Genomic DNA, 22,762 nt, shown 5'->3' on the forward strand with positions numbered 1-22,762 from the left:
AACTCACATAGGTGGAGAAAGCAAAAAGCAAATTTTACAAATTGAGTATTGTAAAGTTTATCTAAATCCTTAGACAATGTCTTTGTAGAATTAGTAATATTTTTGTAATGTGATTATGAATTAGTAATTTTTTTGTAACATGAAAAATCACTGCTTTCACCAGATCAAATGGTCATAAGTGTGATTAGAAATGGAGCCACCCATTCTTATTACAATGATATGATGATGATGATGATGATGATAATAATAATAATAATAATAATAAAAGAATTCAAAGAAAACTTTTGGAAGTGATGGATATGTTTACACTATAGACTGTTTTATTGGTTTCACAGATGTATACATATCTCCACATTATAAAGTTGTACATATTAAATATGTGCAGGTTATCTTAATAGAGTAGTTCAGAAAAAATGGAGGACTCCAAAATCACAACTTTAAAATATTTGGGAAAAACAAAACATAAGAGTCTTCAAGTGATGCATCACCTTGAAACTGACAAAGCTACCATTATTCCCCTTCATTAACCAGGATTTTAATTTGTTTCATACATTATACATTATAGTAAAGAACAATTTATGCAAGACAGGGCTGGAGGAAAAGTGATTTCTATAGGAATTTTGTCATTGGTTAGCATGCCTTCCATCACAGTTAATATGTTTCTGATGCAGAGTATGCATATAATAAAGTAGTTACACAAAATAAAATAAATCCAGAAAACAGGCAGATGATATAAAATAAACAAGAGGAAAATGACAACCCTAGGTAATTCTGGAGGTAAAATTCTCTTTTTCTACCTCTATGTTTCAGCTTTCATAATCATGTTGCTGATTTGATTCCTAATCTTAGATTATTAAAGCAACAAAATGGAATCTGTCATTTTAGAATATTCTACTATTCTACTAGTATAACTAAGACAAACAACTATCAAAAAGTTTTCTGCATAATTTGTTAAGTAGGAACTCTAGACTCTCCATATTTCTTTTTACCCAGCATTTCAGCAACAGCAGATCATTTATGGAGATTTTATGTTATGTTTTCTACCCCACCATATATATATATATTTTTTTTTTAAAGATTTGTTTATTTATTTATGCAAGAACCAGGGTACAGGCCAGATGCATGGAAAGGTGAGAAGATTCACCAGAGACAGAGTGGGGAACAGAACAGCAGACTTACTGAAATACACCGCTGAGGGGAGCAGTGGGCACAACAGAGGATCGCTGCACCTTGTGGGACCCTCGCTGGCTGGCCAGGATCTAACCAGCACTGCAGAGGCTGCGGATACATTCACAGTGCTCAACTGCTTGCGCAACCAGGGGAGACCCTAACCCCCTATATTTTTAGCTTTCCCATTCTTGTAGAATTTCTGCTGAGTCTTTGGCTGCATGGTTCGGCTCCATGCTTTGTTCTCAGGCCAGTAGAACCAGGACTGGTAAGGGAGGGTTCTGACAGAGTTCTAGAAGCAATAGGTACCTGTATCTTGCTCCTTTTCAGATCCCAAGAAAGTGGCAACACTGAAGGGCAAGTATAAGTTCAAACTTTGCCTGAGGAGTAGATATAGGATTGAAAGCTTAGGGGACCCTTTCCAGTGGCCTTCACACAAAATGTGGGAATGGTGTAGGAGAGAGTAGGAAAACCTCCAGATATCTCAAGAATTGATATTTTTACTCCCTCTTGAACAGAGATTCAAAATATTTAATATATATATTTTAATTAAAGCAATTTTTCTTGCATTCAGCGTTGTAGTGAGGTTTGTGAAGATTATGTTGATAATGATGTTTTAAGGAACTTAAGAGTTACTTCTGATTACAGGTTAATTTTCTATGAAATAAAAAGATCTACTCATTGGCAGCAAGTTTTCTATTCACTGTAATTTGCTGACCTGCACACTTTGTATTTACTTTTCCTTGATTTTTAAAAATAAATTTCTCTTTAAGAAATTAATCCAGAGTCAGCTTATTTTATCTTTTAGGTTCAACTTATCTCAACCATAAAACATACCCAGATGTGGATGAAAAAACATCTAATTAATTCTGAATTTTAATTTTGCTTCAAGACTTCTTCCCATGTTTGCATCTTCATTTTTATTTTTGGGGGCTTCAAAGAACTGTCGGAAGAACTTTTTAATGGTTTGCAAGATAATAAAGAAGCAGACACAAAACCAAAGTAAGTCAGCTCAGCTAATAAAGCCTCTTCCTCTGTTTATTTAGCTGCAATTATGATTTCTACAATTACTTCTTGTTTTCATTTATGATGAAAAATATTCCAAAGATGACTCTATATAAGAATATTCTTTTTGTAATCACACCATGGGGAATCTATTAAAAACTATGCCCCCACTCAGAAGTAGAAACTAAAAGAGCCGAGGGATGAGATGTTGAAGGGGGAGGAGGGAGGAATGAGGAAAATGGAACAAAAGAGGAGGCAGAAAATTGTTAAAGATAGGGAGAGTTAAAGACAGGGAGAGTAATGGGAATAGATTTTTCAACAGGGAAACTTCATTCACAAGAGTCTCCCCGCTTCCTAAAAAATGGTAGAAAGGAATGTATTTGATTAAAGGAATATTAGCAAAATGTTTTGACAAGATGATAATATTAAGAATATTGGTGATTTGCTATCTGTTTGAACAACTACTCTTTAGATGTCAGTACTGACGCTATTTGCAAGAATAGCTTCTCAAAATCCAAGTTAAATAATTGCAATAAAAGGCCAGCAAGTGTCCCAATGCTTAGATGTTAAATAGTCCATGCCTTGACAGTAACAGTAGTTTGACCTACCTGGCTGCAATCCGGCCAAGCTCTAGCAAACAGAGACACACTTCTCTGGGTTGCTTGTGGAGGACTGAAAGACAAGACAGAGGTGGACAACTTAACAACAGGAATGTAAAGCAGCTCTACAGTGAACAGACTTGTCAATGAGCCCTCCCCCTAATGCTCCCAGTAAAAGTGTTAGTTTCCATTCACAGAAACCATTGTACCCCGTGGTCACAGTATACTAAGCTCTATTAAAGTCTTAAAGCAGCTTTCAAAACTCTTTGCCCAACTTCCTTTCCAAAAATTATGAGTCTCAGGAAATCTTACCCTGGGTAAATCTCACCCTGAAATTATTTTCTTGCAATTAGTTAATATTAGTAAGTCAATGCTTGAAACATATGCAACTATAGTTATAAATAGATATTTAAAAATATACAGCACAAAGGAGACTATGGAGCAAAGATTAAATTTTTAAAATTCCCGTGTCTAGCTTCACCAGTGATTTTAGCAGAGACAATACAATGAACAAGAATAATTATACACCAGTCCTTATTTATCCTCTGTATCAATGTGAAATGAGAACATAAAGCTTAATGTCTTCTTCTAATCAAATGTGATTAAATGATAATTTACAAAATAACACTTTCAACTGACTGGATTTTTATAAATATGCACCAATATATGCCAGCAGCCAGTTTCATCCATAAAAAAAAATAAAATTAGAATACTCTTTTGGCATTCAGATTTCTATTCTGACATAAAATGACTACTTAATAATTTTGCTTTACTAATTACTTTTGACAGATTCAGAAATGTTGACTAGTGTTCCATTTGTTGAGCCTTTGAGGGTTTATACTATGCACTTTTTAAACCACGATGAAAGATTTTTTAAAATGCTATAATAATGTACAGCCCCTAATTAAGAGAGTAGATGTTGGGGAAAATACTACATTAAGATTATTCTCTACATAAACTTAATATCCTTACATAAGAAAACTAGTTTATTGATAACTCATTGATAAACTAAGAAAAATGGAAAAGTACATTTTTTAAAAATAGAAAGAATAGAATATTTTTAAATAGAAAGATATTTTAATCCTAAATATAGAATTTCACAACAATTCAATTTACGAGCATTATTTTATTCCCTTAGCTTAAACATCTAATTCCTTCTCTCCAAAGACTATGGTAGTGGCAGTATTCAATCCACTGAGACCAGTCTGGAATTTTGGAGGAAAGTGTTTTGAATAGAAAAAAAAATTTACTTGGACTGTAAAAGCATTTAATTTCATTTAGCTTTAATAGACACAAATGTATTACCTTATAAAATGGCACCTTTTAAAACTTTTAGAACAAGTCCTAATATCATCAGCAATGCTCACTAAAATATAATTGGTTATAGCAAATCTGAATTATAGAATTTTTCCATTATTGGTTACACAAATTTTATTTCCAGCTGAACCTTAGTGAGTCCTCACAAAGTCCTAATGGGAGAAGCTGAAAATTACTCTTAAGTAAAAGGGCTTAAGATATTTATTTCCTACCTCCAATTTAAAATGTACCACTAGTTGATTCTGACTGGAATGATACTGACTTCACAACTGTTGTCATATTAAATCAACTTCAGTGCAATGCAATATATGAATTGTTATTATCTCACAGGCACTAATTTCAAACAGAGAACAACAACAAACATCACAAAACAGAAGCAAACAAATGAAAATCACTCTTGCTGTCCAGATGATCAACTTCATCTGATTTGGACTTTGTTTTCATATTGTCCCTGACGCAAAATAATGAATAGGAGTTTGGAGTGGGGATGGAAGGACTACAAAAAAGCTAAAGAGAGACAGATTTTTAAGGCCCTGATGATACTTTCATATTGAGTGAAAGCTGTGTCAAGCAAGTGGCTAAAGCTCTAGGAGCCTTGTATACAACCTCATGCATTTCTTGATGGAGTCAAAATATGAAAAGTGTTAATAGGCTGAACAAATGTCGATGAGAAGTCAATAACCAACTATAAATGAACCAGTTTTAATAATTCCTTATTGAATTTATTAACATGTTTTGAGGACTATATAAGTATAGGAAATAAACAGATAAATTTTATGGACAATAAAATTCACCCTGAAGATAAGCAGTATGTGGATAATACAAGACAGACAATGTAATATGTAGGAGGCATCATTATTGTGTTTTTTGCTTTCTCAACTGAGCTATTAATTTAAAACAGCTTTTGCATGTCAAATCTATCATGGATTTATGAGCAAATCAAATGACAAATTGGAACATAACGGCATGACTCTTTATTTTACATGCTCAAAAGAATCAGCCTATAAAATTTAAAAACAAATCTTTCCTCGACATCGTTTTTTAGGAAATGCTAATAAAAAGGTAATGTTTTATTTCTCAGTTTTCTTAAAAATAGCTTTTATAAAGCAAAAACATAGCTTCAAAACATACCTACAGCATTATTTCACATGTTAATGACTTTTCCAGGGTCAGGTATATTAAGGTTATTCCATCATATCAAAAAAAAAAAAAAATCAATGTTTGATGACTCATAAGCAATGAATAAGTATATAGAGAAGTATAATTTTTCACAATATCTATAATACAGTAATTATGAACTATTATATCTCGATACACTATAGAAGATGACAATTCTGTGATAATTAAAAACTAAATAAAGATGAAAATCTTTCCTAACATCTTTAGAAATGTAATTTTAATTATGTAAATGTTTATTTAATATAACAGCAAATACTCTTACCTTATAGCTACAAACTTAAATTCAATAGCTTTTAAGCAAAATCACATTATATCCAAGGTGACTGGTTTTTGCACCAAGATAGAGTCTAATCAAACTTAATAGATGGAAAAAATATAATTGCCATGGGATTTGAGCTACAAAAATCTGGATGTTGTATATTAGATCTCCAACATTTACAAGTTTTATTATTTGGGTAGGTTATTCTCCTATAAAATGCTTCCTGAGAAAAAACAATAGTAGATATTATTTCTTGTGAAACATTATTTCTGTGACAATTGAACAAAATATTTCATATAAAAGTATATATGTAATTCAGAGTCATTGTATTAGAACAAGTGTATTTGAATATTTTACCATTTATATTTTATCTGGGATAGTTAATTACACACTCAATCAAATTAAGTTAATTTGATTAAGGTTAAATAAGTCAATTTGCCGGTGTATGTTGGCAAATATCCTATAGCTGTGATGAGTTTGTGCCAAGTATAATAATTTAGCAATAATTATATAAGGATGATGTAATTTGTCAAATAATAGTTTTCAATTTTCCTCTGTCTAGGAGAAGAGAATAATTTAGGTGAGTTCATTTTCAATAAACTAAGCTGATTATGTGTTAACATATTTTAGAAGCTCAAATAACTGAATGATGCATTTGTTAGGATATTTAGAAAGGCAACTTTAATATACTGTACTTGAACTAAAACCTTTATATTAAGTGTTATGTAATAATTATTCCAAACATATTTACTGATTCATCTTTGCAAAAACATAAGGAAACTTCTACTGCAGTTTGGAGTAGGAAACTTTTTTTCCCTCTATCATTGTAACATTAATTTTTTTGCTTTAAGTTTAAGATATAAGAGGGGATTAGTATTGCTTTCTTTCATGTGAAAAAAATTTCTTTAAAACAAAGTGAAAAGCTCTCATCACTTGTGATTACTATACAAAATTTTTATCATTTGAGGCATCCTTTTAAATTATCAAAGCCATTTCAAAGTAAAGTAAAATGCGGATGACCTCTGGAAAAAGTAACACAGATCCGTATTCAGAAATATGTGGCAAGAGATTCAGTCTTCTAACCTAGATTCTATAAAAATCTCCTGGGCATCAAATGTCAAATGGAATGCTGCTAGCTCCAGGAATAGAAAATGAGGCCTTCAGCGAAAAAGCCAGGGTAGTGTCAATGTCACAGACTCTGTAAGGATAAAATGAAGTAGACCATAAATGTATAGTTTAGCTGCATATATTAAGTTTTAAGAGCTGAGCAAAGAAATAAAAAGCTTGCAAATTTGTATTGTCCATTTCATTTCTCTGCATTAGATATTACTATATTCATGTTAATTTTCAAGAAAATTAGATTATAGATTTACATTTAGGAAGAAAATGTGCAAAGATTTTTTTGACTGAATATTGTTTTGTGGAAATATCACAAATTAATGACTCACTATCATCCCAGAGTAGAGGACAGGTTCTAATACTCAGAAAGAATGGATCCAGTACACTAGAAATCAGAATTGGGTTCTAATATAAGCTTTATAATTTTTTTAATATCTCAAATAAGTATCTTAACTTCTACCTGCTTTTTATTATGAGATAATTGTACAGTTAAGGGCACTTGGTATGTGCTAGCACCCAATGTATGTTACTCCCTTGTTATGTAATTATGGTCTACATAACAGCATTCACATCTGCTGAACACTTGACTGAAATGTAGATTATTGGGTCTTATCCTAGATATAGTGATCAAAATCTACATTTACATAAGCAATCCAGGTGATGAGCATGGGCATTAAAATTTGAGAAGCACTATATTAAACAACCCTATGATTTTATAATAAATGTCAGTTATGATCCCCATATTTCACTAAAAATATCCAAACATGTTTTGATACTGGAAACTCCCTTGATTAATGTTTAGGATTAACACTGGTGATGATGTGATGTGATGATGATGTGATGTGGTGATGATGATGTGATGATGATGTGAAGATGAGATGACATGATGTGATGATGGTGATGAATGAAGGGAGAAATACTTTGTCTATTAGATTAACCCTTCAGGGTATTCTGGGTATTTCTCTCCTAACAGGATCTGTAAGTTACAAAATATGCCTCCCAATAAAGTGAAGAGATAATCACCAATTTCTCTCATATTCTGTTACCCCCAGAAAGACATACGCAGTAATCTTTGAGTTTAAAGGCAATTAGGCATAACAGCAATTTAGATGCCTTAAAACTGATCTGATCTGAGGGAGCTCAAGAAAAGAAATGGCAAACAAAAAAGAATCTTGCAAGTTCATTAATGCTAACAGGGTCTGTATACAAATGTTCAGAATCACTATTCATATTAATAAAACAGGATATGGCATTCCTGTAGATTTCGTGACCAAGAAGAGTTTATTCATAAACGCATCAGTGGTGGAAGATGTAGAGAATAAAATATAATTAACTGCCTTTGCCACTAGGTCAAGAAATGGCCTGGAGCAAACAGTAACCTTCTTCTTCCAGCACCCAGACCTTATGAGAAACTAATGAATTATATCATTGCCACTTAGAATAGCAGTAAACAGAAAGAGTCTTTTCTAATTTGGTTTGTATATTTCCCCTTTACTTGAAATAATCATATGAACTTCTAAAATTAACTCAAAGAAAGCATAACTTTTTAAAGGACAAAGACATGATTTTTGGAGTTAAATGATAATGAGTTCAAATCCTAGTTGGGTCACTGAGAAGTTGTGTAACATTGGGAAACTTATTTAATTTTCTAGGCTTCAGAATTCTTATTTATAAGATGATGGTTGTTAGGAGAGTAGATGTGTTTGGCTGTCATTTTTGAGGCTACAGCTATTACTACTGAATATTGTGCAGTAAAAAACTGGCCCCAGGAAGGCTAAGAAGCTGTTCGCTTTCCTAATACAACCCTGACTCCGTCAAGCCCTTGATAGAGCCATCATTCTAGAGTGACATTTAGTTCTCTCAATCAGATTCCATACTGTTCTCTCTTGACATTTTCTCTGCATAGGGAGAGTGGCTAAATTTGGAGAGAATTACTGAGCTAAGAAAAATAAAAAATGAAATGAGACACTCAACAAAATGAGTATAAGATCAGGTGTTAAAAAAAATGTCAAAAATAAACTGTTCCTGAGAAAGAAAGTGAATATAAAAAAACAGAGGTAGATGGGCATCTTGAAATTATTATCTTACATAAATACTAATAAAGGTAATACAGCTCTTTTTCCACAGAAATACTATTATAGTCCTCAATATAGACAAGAAGAAGAAGTGACATAAAATACTGAAAGGCAGAGATAGATTCTTTTTCTGATGCATTAGGTGACTTTAAGTTATAAAATGGAAACCTGTTTAAAATTCCACACACAGTCCTTATTAACTTTGTGTGGCAGTATCAAACCGATATTATAGGTGGATTGGTGCTTTAGCTAATGTTCAATAAAACAAAGGATTTTGAAGATATGCATTTGTGGAGGTTTGAACCTAAAACTCCCAAAGATGCAATGCTGTAAACCAACTTTACATCAAGAATATAATTTAAAAATGCTCATCAGAGCCATGCATCAAAAGAACACAATGCCACATAGCAAGCACAAACACAGAAAATAAAAATTAAAAAAAAAAAGAACCACACACATTTGCATGCGAGCACAGCAGAGAGCAAACCCTTTCGTTGCTGAGTAGATTCTTTCTCAGAGAAATAGATGAAGAATAGTCACTGGCTTCCAAATCCTATAATCATCCAATAACATAATGATATTGACACAGGTAAAGCAAGCAAAAAACTGTGCATTTTATAAGTATACCCCAACCTTTTTTTCTTCCCAGCTCACCAGAAAGTATACAAATAATGTAATAATAAACAAGGCTTGGAGAAAAAAAATTAAACAAACATGACAATTTCTAAATTCACTGTACTATAGTATATTACAAGTAACAAATCCCCCACACAAGAATATAATTTACTAAATTAATTTTTATTTAAAATACCTTAGAACAAATTCAGACAAGAACATCAATTTTAGGACTTGTAACTTGCTTATTAAAATTGGTAATATCGTATAGAATTCTGGTCTTCATATAACTGACAAAAATGAAACATATCCAAATATTCAACATTATTTTAGAAAAGGTGGTTAAGGAGTTTAATCTCTGAAAAATATTACATTTCCTATTAGGAAGAATATTGATTATAAATTTAATAACTTGTATATTTTAGAAATGCTCTCTCACCAAAGCCATCTAAACATGTTTTATATTTACTGTATAATTAAAAATAACTTATTTATTTATTTATTTATTTTTAACATCCTTGCTTATTTTTCATAATATAGGATTTCTCTCCTCAGGTGAGGTCACCATAGTTTTCCCACCACCAAAGTGTCCACAGTCCTGCACCACACTCCACCATGCTCTCCTTCCCAGTTCTCTATTCTCCCCATCTCCCTCCTGAGTGTCTCAGATCTCCCATCTGCTTTCAAGGATCAGTCTCAATTTGTCTTTGTTTGATCCTTTGTTTGGTTTTTCTAGATTCCACACATACATGAGCTTATCCAGTATTTATCTTTCTCTATCTGGCTCACTTTGCTTAGAATAATCCCTTCCAGTTCCATCCATGTTGCTGCAAAATGGCATGAATTTATGCTTTTTGATTGCTAAGTAGTATTCCATTGTGTATATATGCCACATTTTCTTGATCCACTCATCTATTCTGGCTGTTTTTTTCATACCTTGACTATTGTAAACAGCGCTGCTGTAAACACAGGAGTGCAGGGTTCCTTTTGAAATAGTGTTTTGTGTTCTTTGGCTAAATATCAAGGAATGGGATTGCTGGGTCATATGGTAAATCCATTTTTAGTGTTTTGAGGACTCTCCATGCTTCTTAAAAATAACTTATTTTCTTAAAATAATTGTTGAGGCATATTTTGTTTTTAGATTGATAAGCTATGTACTTTTAAACTTAAGAAAACACATTCATTCATTTAAACTAAAACCCAATTGTAAATCTTTTTAAAGAGTGAGACCATCTATTAATCTTAATAAATTAAAGACATGGGGTCTCTCTGGTGCCACAGGCGATTGAGCACAGCACTGTGAAGCTGTCTGCAGCCTCTGCAGTGTGGGTTTTAATCCCGGCCGGCGAGATACCCACATGGCACAGCAGACCTCTCCTGTCTCGCCTGCTGCTCCCCTCAGCAGTGTATTTCAGTCAGTCTACCTGTTCTGTTCCCTACTCTGTCTCTGGTGATTCCTCTCACTCTCCCATACATCTAGCCTGTACCCCGGTTCTTGTATCCATGAATAAATAAATCTTAAAAAAATAATTAATTAATTAAAGACATGGGGAAAAAAATAAAGACATGGGAAAGAAATTCTCCTTTGGTTACTGACTTCTATGTCAGCATGATTTGAACAGTGGGTGTTGTGGGTAAACACTATATGCAGATTCTTAATGTTAAAATATGCTCTACAGAGCACACAAAAATCTATGTCATCTGTTCCAAGTAGTAAAAAATGTTATCATCATTTGAAATGTCAGTTTAACCTCAGTGATGTCAAAAAGTCTTTTCATACACAGAGGTATAAAATTTTGCATCAATAAATAATTCTCTATGCAACTTGCTTCCAATGTATCTTAATATAAATAAAATTAATTGTTCATGACATACCTGTTTATTGTCTAAAATTTGTTAATAATTAAAGAATAAAATGATATCACATAACCCACTACTGTTTTTCTTTCAAATTCTAAATATACTGTTTTATTGCTAGTTACTAGATATTATTTGATTTCATGTTCATAATATATCCTAATCTTTCCATATCCCTAAATATCTTAAGAATACTGTAAGTATTGCTTTTGGTTGTTATCTACGGATGACTATAGCTATGTTCAAGTGTTCAAACATCAAAGATTCAGTTCATTTCCACATTCTCTTACTATAGTAAAAAAACATTTCAGTGTACATTTTAGTATCTACCTCTATTCCCTTTTCTAATTAACTTAGATATAGAACAACTGCTAAAAGTATATGAAAATTTTTGTGGTCTTTGATATATAATGTCAAATTGCTCACCAAAGAAGGTACACAATTTCTAACTTTTTTAGCAAGATATAGCAGATCCTGTTTCCTTACTACATACTCAACAAATGTACATTTTCTTAATCCTTATTAGTTATTCACAGTTTTATCTACAGTTACCTTATCACTTAGGTGTCCAACATTTTTGTATCTTCACTGGATATTTATAAATACTCTGTGAACAGGCTATTTATAACCTTTGTTATTCTATTTGCTCATTTGTGAAACACTATTCTGGATACTAGGGATCTTATGACCTAAGAACTGATATTTCACAGAGGAAAAAATGATCTTTTTAGAACCTCACAGAAAATGAGCTGCAGGCCATAGTATGTCTGTGATTGCCTCATAAGGCACAGAATGTTATCTTCTGAGAACCAAAAAGACAAAGAAGCATAGGAATAAGCAATGGTTCATACTTCAGAGTCCATCCCTGGCATAGCTTCCCCTCCCACTGAGATTTCTTGTCATTAGCTGTTGTGGAAAGGGAACAGATTGAGTGAGTTGTAAATCAAGATTCTCTCACAAATAATTATACAAAAAAGCCCTACCGCAGAGGGTAGCATATCAGTTGCCACAAAGATAAGAATGCTTTATGCAGGCAAAGACCTTTGAACAGCTAAAGACAGAAACCTCTTGATACACATTCAGTACAGTGATCTACTTTATCATTCATTCAAACAGATTTTTCCCCTTCATCAGGGCATCTTTTCATTTTATTTGCTGTTCAAAACACTAAGACACAAAGGATGCTCTTCATCTTGTATGCTACTGAAATGAAATCTTGAGGTAGAAAAGCAGAAAAAAAACCCTTGCCCTAAATTCCCTTTCAATAGAGAAGTGTGAAAAGAGCGAGTGGAGGACACAGAGTTATTGTTGTATGAAAGTCAATTCTGTAAGTGCATAGTCCAAGGCCATCAGCGGTGGCTCCATCACTTCCTCACCCACAGGGAATAATAAGAAAAATCCAAGGAGAAAGGGCTCCACTGAGGGAAATGGTATTTCTTATTGTCCTTCATCTGGATTATCATTAACATCTATGGACACAGCTGTTTCCTTCCTCTGAATAATCCTAAAGTCAATGCCGTAATGTTGGCTTCCCTCTTCCGTCTCCACGGGACCTATTATACAGCACCTCATGCACTACTCTGAGTAAGAGAAATTTCAGATTTATCTTTTCATGGAGCATCAAACTACAAAGTTTTTAACTACTTGATTTAGTTTGGCACTGAGAGGATTAAACGTTATTTTTCCATTTTCCTAGCCTTATAAACCTGGTCTTATTGAACTTTTTGAATATGTAGATGTGTTTCAATTACAAGTTATAACCTAAGTTTTATATAGATATAAATATATATGCAGGCAAAGACCTTTGAACATATGTGTGTGTGTGTGTGTGTTAGGGAAGGAAATCAAAATCAAAGAGTTTTTAATAAAATACCTGATTAATTTATTACATATGGATTATCATGGGCATTTTAAAATCAGGTTTTTTCTAAACAAGGTGAAAAACTAGGTCATCTAAAAATTCTTCTGATGCAATTTTATGTACTATAGAGTATTTATATACAGAATCATTATTATGTAAGTTGCTCTAGGCTTTATTGTTTAAAGATAACATGTGAGTATTGTTTTAAAAATGCAATGTAAGTAATATGCATTCAATACACAAAAGACCTTGAGCTATGGTGATATTTACTCCAGAGAAAATTTAGTATTAAATTGGTGCTTCCTGGATTCCAACTGAAAGTTTTATTAGTTAAGGTAACAACATTTATGGATACTGATAAGATTGAGACAAAATCACTGGTTCTCATAGGTTCTAACTAATCCATTAGACCAGTATTAGTCACTGAAAAAAAAAAAAAAAAAGATTTAGTGAGAACCTAAGCAATAAAGCAGTTTCCAGATGTGTTAGCTCTTTGGCAATATAGAGTCACTGCAGAATTTTAAAACATGATCTTATTTGTTCACACACAAAGAACATACTTTGTGTAACTAAGGTTTGATTATATAGCTATATACATTAGTGGATAGCCACTAGATCTTTCAAGGATTTTTTTTTCCCACAAATAATTCCTCCAATTCTCCCTTTGTATAACCCTCCACTTAGAGTTGCCTATAAGCCTGAAAGTTAAAATCTATTTATAATGTTACCACTGGACTGAAATAAAGATAAGACACACATATATATCTTCTACTGAATTTGTTTTACTTTCATGTGAGATGATAAGAAAACTCAAAGCTCAATTATATCATTTGCATTCAAGCAGCACCTATAACATAAAGCATGCTACAGTGCAATTATTCTGGTTCATTTTTTTTCTTTCAGGTATAAAATATTTTCCTAGTCTAAATTCATGTCAATGTAGTCTTTGCTGAAGTAATTCCCAGATATCTGAAGATAATCTTTCCCATAACATGTCAACTAATGATACAAATACAAATTTCTTTAAGCATATAAAACAAGTAAGATTTTTTAGCTGTTACCACCGACTTCCTGGGTTTAGCAGGGAATGTTTTGTGAGTCTTAGGGGCAAAGTATACTCTGACTGTTTGGAAGGAAGGTAATTGGTATACTTGTTCTCTCTGAATGATGATTAGCTTGCTTTGATGCTAATATTTGGTATTATATGATTTTGTAAATTGATTTTTTTAAAGCCTCAAGCAAAAGAACCTTGTATTTTTAGTATTAAATATTTTTTCCCTCCTAGATATTTCCTTTCTTTAGTCAGTTCCACTTCATGAGAATGGGACTTTAATTCCAATCTCCATATTAGAACTGCACTGGGATGGGCCTCCCCTGTGGCACAGCAATTGAGCGCTGGGTTGAGAAGCTGCCCACAGCCTCTGCAGCGCCGGTTCGATCCCCGGCTGCTCCCCGGCCAATGGAGGAGGGTCCCACATGGCGCGCAGACCTCTCCTGCCACACCCGCTGCTCCCCTCAGCAGTGTACTTCGGTCCTTCTGCCTGCTCTGCTCCCCACTCTGGCTCTGATGAATTCTCTCACCCTCCCGTGCTTCTGACTGTACCCAGTGCTTGTAGAATAAATAAATAAATGGATCTTAAAAAATATATATATATTAAAAAAAAAGGCAAAAAAAAAAAAACTGCACTGGGGCAAGGTCTGTACAGGAGGTCTGAACAGTAAATGGTAGCATGTCAAGGTGTGTTCAACACTATTAGGGACAAAAGACACTTCTTCCCAAGGAAATACAGAAGCTCACACTATGGTCTAAAAGCAGATTTGCCAATATTCAGTGATAAAAAAAACAACATAATTATCTGGCTTGCATTTCGTCATCTTCGTTGTCTCAATCTCTTGCTTGCCTGATTTTTAACTCACTAAGAAGTAGACAGAAAAATGGGGGCCTCCCTGGTGGTGCAAGGGGTTAAGCACCATACTGTGAGGCAATCTGCAGTCTATGCAGCACGAGTTCGATTCCCAGCCAGCCAGGGAGCAATCCACATGGCAAGGCAGACCTCTCCTGTCTTGCCCGCTGCTCCCCTCAGCAGTGTGTTTCGGTCAGTCTGCCTGTTTTGTTCCCTGCTCTGTCTCTGGTGAATTCTCTCACCCACTGCATCTCTGGCCTGTACCCCAGCTCTTGTATACATAAATAAATAAATCTTAAAAAGAAAAAGAAAAAGAAAAATGAATGAATTTCAGTTTTAACTGAAATTTAACTGAAATTCAGCACCTATGGGAGATGGTGTCTCCACGTGTTTGTAAAGGTGAAAAGGCAACAGTGCTGTGGATGGTTGGTTAAAGGAGAGCTGCTCCTCAGCCAGGCTGAGCATGCTGGTAACATTAACCCTGTATTTTCCCAGTATCCCCAGTTGTGTATTGTACATATCCTTGTTTTTAGCTTGGATGGGATTGTGCTATGTATGTTCCTATTATTTTACATACAAGGTAATGGACAATAAAGACATCATGCATTTTTCTACCTTCAAAGACTCAAATTTACAATGAACCTGCAAGTTTACATAAACTGAATTTTTTAAAGGTAATCTGTGAAATAACATCACACAAAAAGTTAGTTTTGATAGTTATACTGACCAAGAAAAATAATCATTTTAATATATTATCAGCTAGAATTATGAAGGAAATACATACCCAAACCTTCCGATTCAAATAGACACGTTTCATCTACCCCTAAATCTCGGCACCAGGATAGGAAATTTGCTGTATTGTCTCTGGCAAAAAAGGAGCCTGAGGGTGCACTGGCTTTGCAAGGAATCTTCTTCAAGGGCAGATTCTGGAAAAAAAAAAAATCAAAAAACAAAGAAATCTCACTCCAGTGGAATATCTGCAAAGTCATCACAGTGACACAATTAAATATTTATTATGCAATAAATGTTTTGGAATGACCCCACATCAATAAACAATTTTGTGAAGAACAAAGGAAAGGAAGTAAAATGCAAGTGAAACTTACTTGGTATTAAAAGATGATGAAAATCTCTGCCTATAAAAATATATACCCTTGTCTTTTTGTATTAAGTAGTAAATATACGTACACATAGTTAAGTAGTAAACATATTAAATAATTTAAGTAATAAATATATTAAGTAGTAAATATATGTCCCTTCCCTGGTTCAGATTGCCTCTTTTTTTCCTATTATTATTATTAATATTATTTTTCTTCTATTTCATTTAGGTATTCACGGGGAACAGAATACATGACCCAAACTATGCTACTTAGGCATGTGTAAAGGCAATTGGCAGCCTAAGATTCAGAAGAACCTTTCACACCACCCCTTCCTAACCACCTTAAAGGAATTTAGCTAGAAAGCCCTTTCCACAACCTCTCTCATAATTTCAATTAATATGAGCTAAAACGTGATATACTAGGGAAAATTTAGTAAGACCAGAATTCAAAGTTGTCTCTGTCGCCCATTGTTTCTGCAAGGTCCAGTAACAATTATTTACCAAACATTCACTCATCTCTTCCTGTGAACTGTTTTCCTTTTCTTTGAAGGCACAGACCCCTATGCTTCTTTTCAGTTCACAATGGCATGTATACTCATTTTACCTTAATGTCTTCAGGTATCACATGTCATATATAAATAATTAATCTGTTTTTTCTCCTGTTAATCTGATTCATGTCAGTTTAATAATTTCAAGCTGAAAGAACCTAAAAGGGCACAGGAAAATTTCTCCTCCAAACAGTATGCTATCAATATTTCTCACAAAGTATTTATACATGTATTTCTCACTTGTGAAAGAGGAATGAGAGAAGTACTACTACAGTATATGAATATATATATGTTATATATGTAGGTGCTTATGTATGTGTATATATAAAACATGTACCTGCATTTTTATGTTTATACACATACATACTCCATGAAAATTAAACAATAAAACACTGAGAGAAACAGAATTGTCTGACATCACAGCCTCCATCACAATATCAAGAAAAGGAAATTAAAACTCTTTTAACAATATTATTCTATTTTCTTCCAAACTATTTCCTTTTAACTTATACCTCTAAATCATATACAGTGTTGTAAACCAATGTAATCTCAAAAAATTTTAATTAGAAAAATATAAATAAATAAACAACCACAGTGTACTGCTATATCATATAATATAAAAATAATTCTGGTTGAAATTCTGCTATCTGACCTTGACACATAGTTTTTATAGCCTGCATCCTTGCTCTTCTGAGATAAGAAAATAGATAAGAAAAGGAACTAGGAAGGTTTGAACTTGGACAGACTTTTCTATTAACGGTCTCTCATAAAATTTTAGCCAGGAAATCTCCTTTGGCGTCACACCAGCAAGAATAATCAAATGTTATTGATTATTGAACTCATTTACAAGGATAGTTATATAAAAATAGGAAATAGTGTTACAGTGCGTTGGTTAAGTCCTGCTGACATTTATTACTGGAGTTCTTCATGTCCAGGGATACAACTACATCACTTTGTCACTATATCACATAGGCTGTGTCTGTCTTATCCCAATGATGAGTACTTCATCACTGATTGAATTTGGTTTAGGGTAGATATAATAAAATATTCTTGTGATACATAAATATTGTCATAGATAAATACTTCAGGCAGTATAGAGATACAAATGCTATATGGAATTATCTATATGCATAACTGCTTTCTTATATCAATTACAAAATAATCAAATAACATTTGATAGTATAGCATATCCTTTATGAAACATTCAAAGACTTCAAAATATTTATACATTCACTTCAAAAATATATACAATAAATATAATAGCATTAGTGCTTAAAAATATATCTACAAGTAGATATGTTGCAGCACTAACTGAAAAAAATAAAAATCTGTTAAGAGGGTTGGTGGATTAATATGTGGTATATAAATACAATAGAATTCTAGGCAATTATTTTAAAAGAATAAAATAAATGTACATGTATTAAATCATAAAGGTGTTCATTACATATTCATATAGAAACAAATAATTTGCTAACATATATAGCACAATTCCATTTTAAAATACATGTATATAAACACACATAATATAGATGGTCATGATAGACTCAAGTGCATACAAATATTCTGTATTGTTAATGTCACTGTATGACAAACTTAAGAAGGATATGAATCAAATTGATAATAATTACCTTTGAGGAAAACGATGAACGCATGCAGTATCATTTAAAATTTTTTTTAACATTCTTTCAAAAGGAGCAGTAGGATTTTGAATGACTTATATTTTATCAATATTTTCAAGATTAAAAACCAAAACAGGTAAATTATGTTAACCAGAACTTTAAAAAAGAAGATTTGCTGGAAAAAACTCCAAGAAATAACTACAAAGCTCTTTTATAATGTCAATAAGGCTTTAAGAAAAGCACATAAATAGAATCAAACACTCCTGGGTGGGAAAAAAAAAAACCCTTGCAAATCATCCAAAGAATGATATTCCATACAGGAATTATACCCAAAGAACTATAAAATATTTGACAGGGCTAAGGATGCTAAAGGACATAGGTGCATGGTTTTTATGACACAATATTTTACAATATCCATATTGCCTGAGAGAAACTTGAGATTGACGTGACACTTAATTCACCAAGGGACACATTTTGAGATCATACCCACAAGCAATATGCCCTCAAAAATTATTCATCCTACTATAAGACTTATAAGGAAAATGACTGAGCTTATCAATGAAAATTGCATTTTTCCCATATAAACATGCAGTCCTACACATCACATTCCAGTGTACAGATATTTTTAATTTATTCATATTAAAAGATATGAAAGTTATTTTAGGACAAGTAAAATGAAAGCTGGCTATTGATACTTCAAAACTTGGGATTTCTCTTTTTTGATTGCTGAGCAATATTCCATTGTGTATATGTACCACATCTTCTTGATCCAGTCATCTATTTTTGGGCATTTGGGTTGTTTCCATAGCTTAACTAATGTAAATAGTTTGCAGCAACATGGATGGAACTGGACGGGATTATGCTTACTGAAATAAGCCAGAACGAAAAAGAAAAATATCGGATGGTCTAGGAAAAAGACTAATTATAATAAAGTAAAAATCAAAATCAACAAGCAACTGTAAACCAGAGACACAATACGGGGGTGGGAGTGAGAAGGGAGTAGGATGAAAACAAGGCAGGTGGGAATTGTATGGGGACTAGAACCATGATGAAAGTGCATACATTGTGCAAAAATGAAAATTAATAAAAAATATATATAAAATTAAAAAAAATAACCTTGGGATTTCTCAATGCAGAGTAATTTAGCCTTAACACTGATCTAACAACTTAGTAACTACATTATTTGGGGATATTTGTTTCTGTTCTGGAGCTGTTAGATTCAGTACTTCCATGTCTGTTTAAGTCAAGAAAACTATAAACTGTGAATGAAAATTTTCTATTGTCATCCAGATGAAATATTTTACTTGGTAAAAATTTTAAAAAGTCATCTTTAGTTCAAATGATCAGTGCATCTTCACACAAAGTACCTATAAAGTCTGTCACCTATAATCAGGAGAAAGGCTCTCTGCTCATTGATTAAGAGCAATAGTTTGTAAGGCTTAATATACATCTTGTTGTGCATCAACAGAAAGTCAAAGTGTGAAGGTTCTTCCTATAGTTGCTGTGTCATATACAATTAACAGACTTTGTATTTGAGTCCTCAGTTCCCAAAGTAATACATATCAAAGGTCCTTAAAATCCACTAAATTCTTAGCCTAACAATACATAAAATATTTCCCATTATTAGGAAAAGCATAAATAAAAGTTTTAAGTCACACCTGAAAACTGTTTTTTGAAAGTTAATGAATATGGAATAATGAGCAGAGAATAATCACCAAGCCGATCTGAGTTTGGGTAGAAATTTCAGTTCACTCACTTACTAACAAGAGACATGCTACTGTACTACAGATTCCATGGTGTGGGATTCAATATTTTGTGTTAGTAAAATGAGAAATTACTACTAATAAGTCACTGGGATCATGTGAAAGTAGTGAATGGGGTGTAAATGAACTTTTCTAATAGCAAGTCTAATGATTATCTTTTATGACTCAGCAGGATTAACTACACATGTGTATTTGTGGCCCCTAGGAGAGTTATAGATTGGACAATTAACTTACAAGTGATTAACATACATACAACAGAATATGGATTCTAAGAATACCAACCCCCCCACACACACACCACACACACACTTCCTTTAGGCAACAACCAAATTAGTTTGCAATAAAAAGAAATAATTTAAATTTAATTCTAAAGGCTTTTAATTCAATCCATGTGTCTTAGGATAATCACCTGCTAGGGTTTTGGATTCCAGTTATCTGAGTTCAAATTCAGTTACATCACCTTCTTGCTATGATACTTTGGGCAAATTACTTAATGTTTTTTTGCCTCTGTCTTCTTTCAGTGCACAGCAAAAACAATGGTTTCATTGACTATGCATATGTGAGGACTAATAGAATAATGTAATTTGAGTATAGAGGTAAGTGCTCAATGAAGGTTATTTACTAACATACTCACCATCTTAAACAGAATACTGAATCCCTGTTCTAATTTATTGCATACATTTCATTTTTTTCTACTATGGCTATAAGAACACAAGAAAAAAATTGGCAAACAATCTACTTCTATCTTCACCCTAAAATTAAACTTCATTTTTAGAATAGTTTTCTTACAGAATGTTCTACAATGATGGAAATGATTTATATTTGTGCTACCCATTATAGTAACTACTAGTAACACTTGGATATTGAGCACTTGAACTGTGATGAATGTGACTGGTGAACTAATTTTTAGATTCAATTTCATTTTAATTAATTTAAATTTATATAGACATATATGGCTGTGGCTACCATATAACAGTCTATTCATAATAGAAAAGTAAAACCATTGTATGTGATTTTGTAGAATCCAATATTTGACCATTAGTTTTCCTTTAACTAATAACATCCCATACCTTTCAACTCCCTTTATATATAGTAGTTTCCCTGGATCTAGTTACTGAGACAACAACTGTGTTGGTCATTTACAGTTTCCTTAAAAGCTGCTGAGTTCCACAGGGGTATGGCCCAGGTATGGTGTTATGAGTAAGTACATCTTGTACATCTTCAAAAGGTCAGGGTGTCTATTTCTATCACTTACCATAATCTATACCTATAGAACCAGGATCTTATTTAGCATTAATTATACCTTTTGAATACACAGTGCCAAATATGGTGCTTTCCACAAGTAGAAATAACTTACTATTTTCTGAATTATATGGTGGGTGGGGAAGGAGGGAATTAACATTGTGAGAGCCAGCGTGCTTGGCACACACAGTGCTTACTTTCATACAGATTATTTATGTTTAATTCTCAAAAAAAAAAATACCATGAACTAGGTAGGTAACAGTATTTTCATTTTCCATGATTAAAAAAAAACAGCTTATAGACAGTTCACATCAAATCATTCAGCCTCTTATATTCATCTATTTCTCTTCATGACATGGGTACCTAGAATTTAATATATTTCAACACTTGATTTATTTCCCCTTTTTTTTGGCCATATAACACTAAAATGAAGAATTATATATTATTTCTCGCCTGTTCAAAGTTGAAAAAAATTGAGAGACTGGCATCTTTAGTTTTCAACATGTAGTGAACTGAAAATTTAATACTAATAGTTTAAATATTTCATTCATTCTTCACAAAAGTTTGAGGCAAACCACTCCCTTTTGAATACATAAAGTTGAGATTTTAGATATAAAACAGAAGAGATATATAAAAGATGCTGAAATTGCCAAAAGCTAATATCATTCCTTTTCCAGTGGGTATATAGAATGCAGTGTTCAAATATTCAGGCAATATAGTCACTCTTTCCATGATGGAATTAATGTTTCCATTCCACTTGTATCACTTTGTTACGTTTAGTTTTGCTATATATTTTTCTGGAAAAAAATTCTCTCAATAAAATTATTCCATTGAACTTTCACAGTATCACATAACTAAATATAGCTATAATGTGACTTTAGAAAGGATGAAAATATATTCCCCAAGATCAAAAGTATTAAAGTTAAAAATAAGGAAAAATTCTGTACCATCAACCTTTCCTGAGGATTTTGCAATAGAAATTCATGCCTCAGAGGGAATGAGCTATTATTGAGTACAGTAGCAAGTGAACTCACTGTGATAGAATTCAAAATGGACCTTCCCTCTCAAGATATATTGTATTCTACATTTAGGGTAAACTTTGTGGTATAATGCCATAAATAAAGAAGAAATGAAAAAAAAATAGGTTTCTCATGGGGACATTATGTATGCCCTTCTCCCTATAAAATCATGTGGAAATCATTCAAATAATAAACACAAGAAATGTGTTAAGTATTTAGAAATATTTCAAATGATCTCTGTCATAATGAAATTATTATGGTCAAGATTAAGTCTAGTGCTTGAATTTCAGGCTTAAAAGATGAGATAGACAATAAAAAGTTATGATATAAATAAGTTGGAAATATGCAGTGAAATATTTCTAACAGTTTTATTCATACATGCCCTAAAACTTGGAAGCAGCTAGATATCCTTCAGCAGGTCAATGGATTAGCTGTGGGACATCCAGACAATGAAAAATTATCCAGCACTAAAAAGCAGAAATGAGCTATCAAACTATAAGGGAAAAAAGGTGGAATCT

General features: G+C 32.8%; 1 protein-coding gene across 2 annotated transcripts in view; it reads right to left on the reverse strand.

The window, feature by feature from the left end:
- Positions 1-22,762, reverse strand: part of GAS2 (growth arrest specific 2) — a gene marked incomplete at both ends in the record, with an annotated part of 114,337 nt that overhangs the window by 59,491 nt on the left and 32,084 nt on the right. For both annotated transcript variants that reach the window (XM_084255407.1, XM_084255406.1), the window contains 2 exons: positions 2,781-2,844; positions 15,742-15,883. In XM_084255407.1, the coding sequence (XP_084111533.1) occupies positions 2,781-2,844; positions 15,742-15,883 (206 nt within the window). The remainder of the gene's footprint in view (positions 1-2,780; positions 2,845-15,741; positions 15,884-22,762) is intronic.

The sequence above is a fragment of the Talpa europaea genome, assembly GCF_964194135.1.
Source record: "Talpa europaea genome assembly, chromosome: 1".
Taxonomy (NCBI): Eukaryota; Metazoa; Chordata; class Mammalia; order Eulipotyphla; family Talpidae; genus Talpa; species Talpa europaea.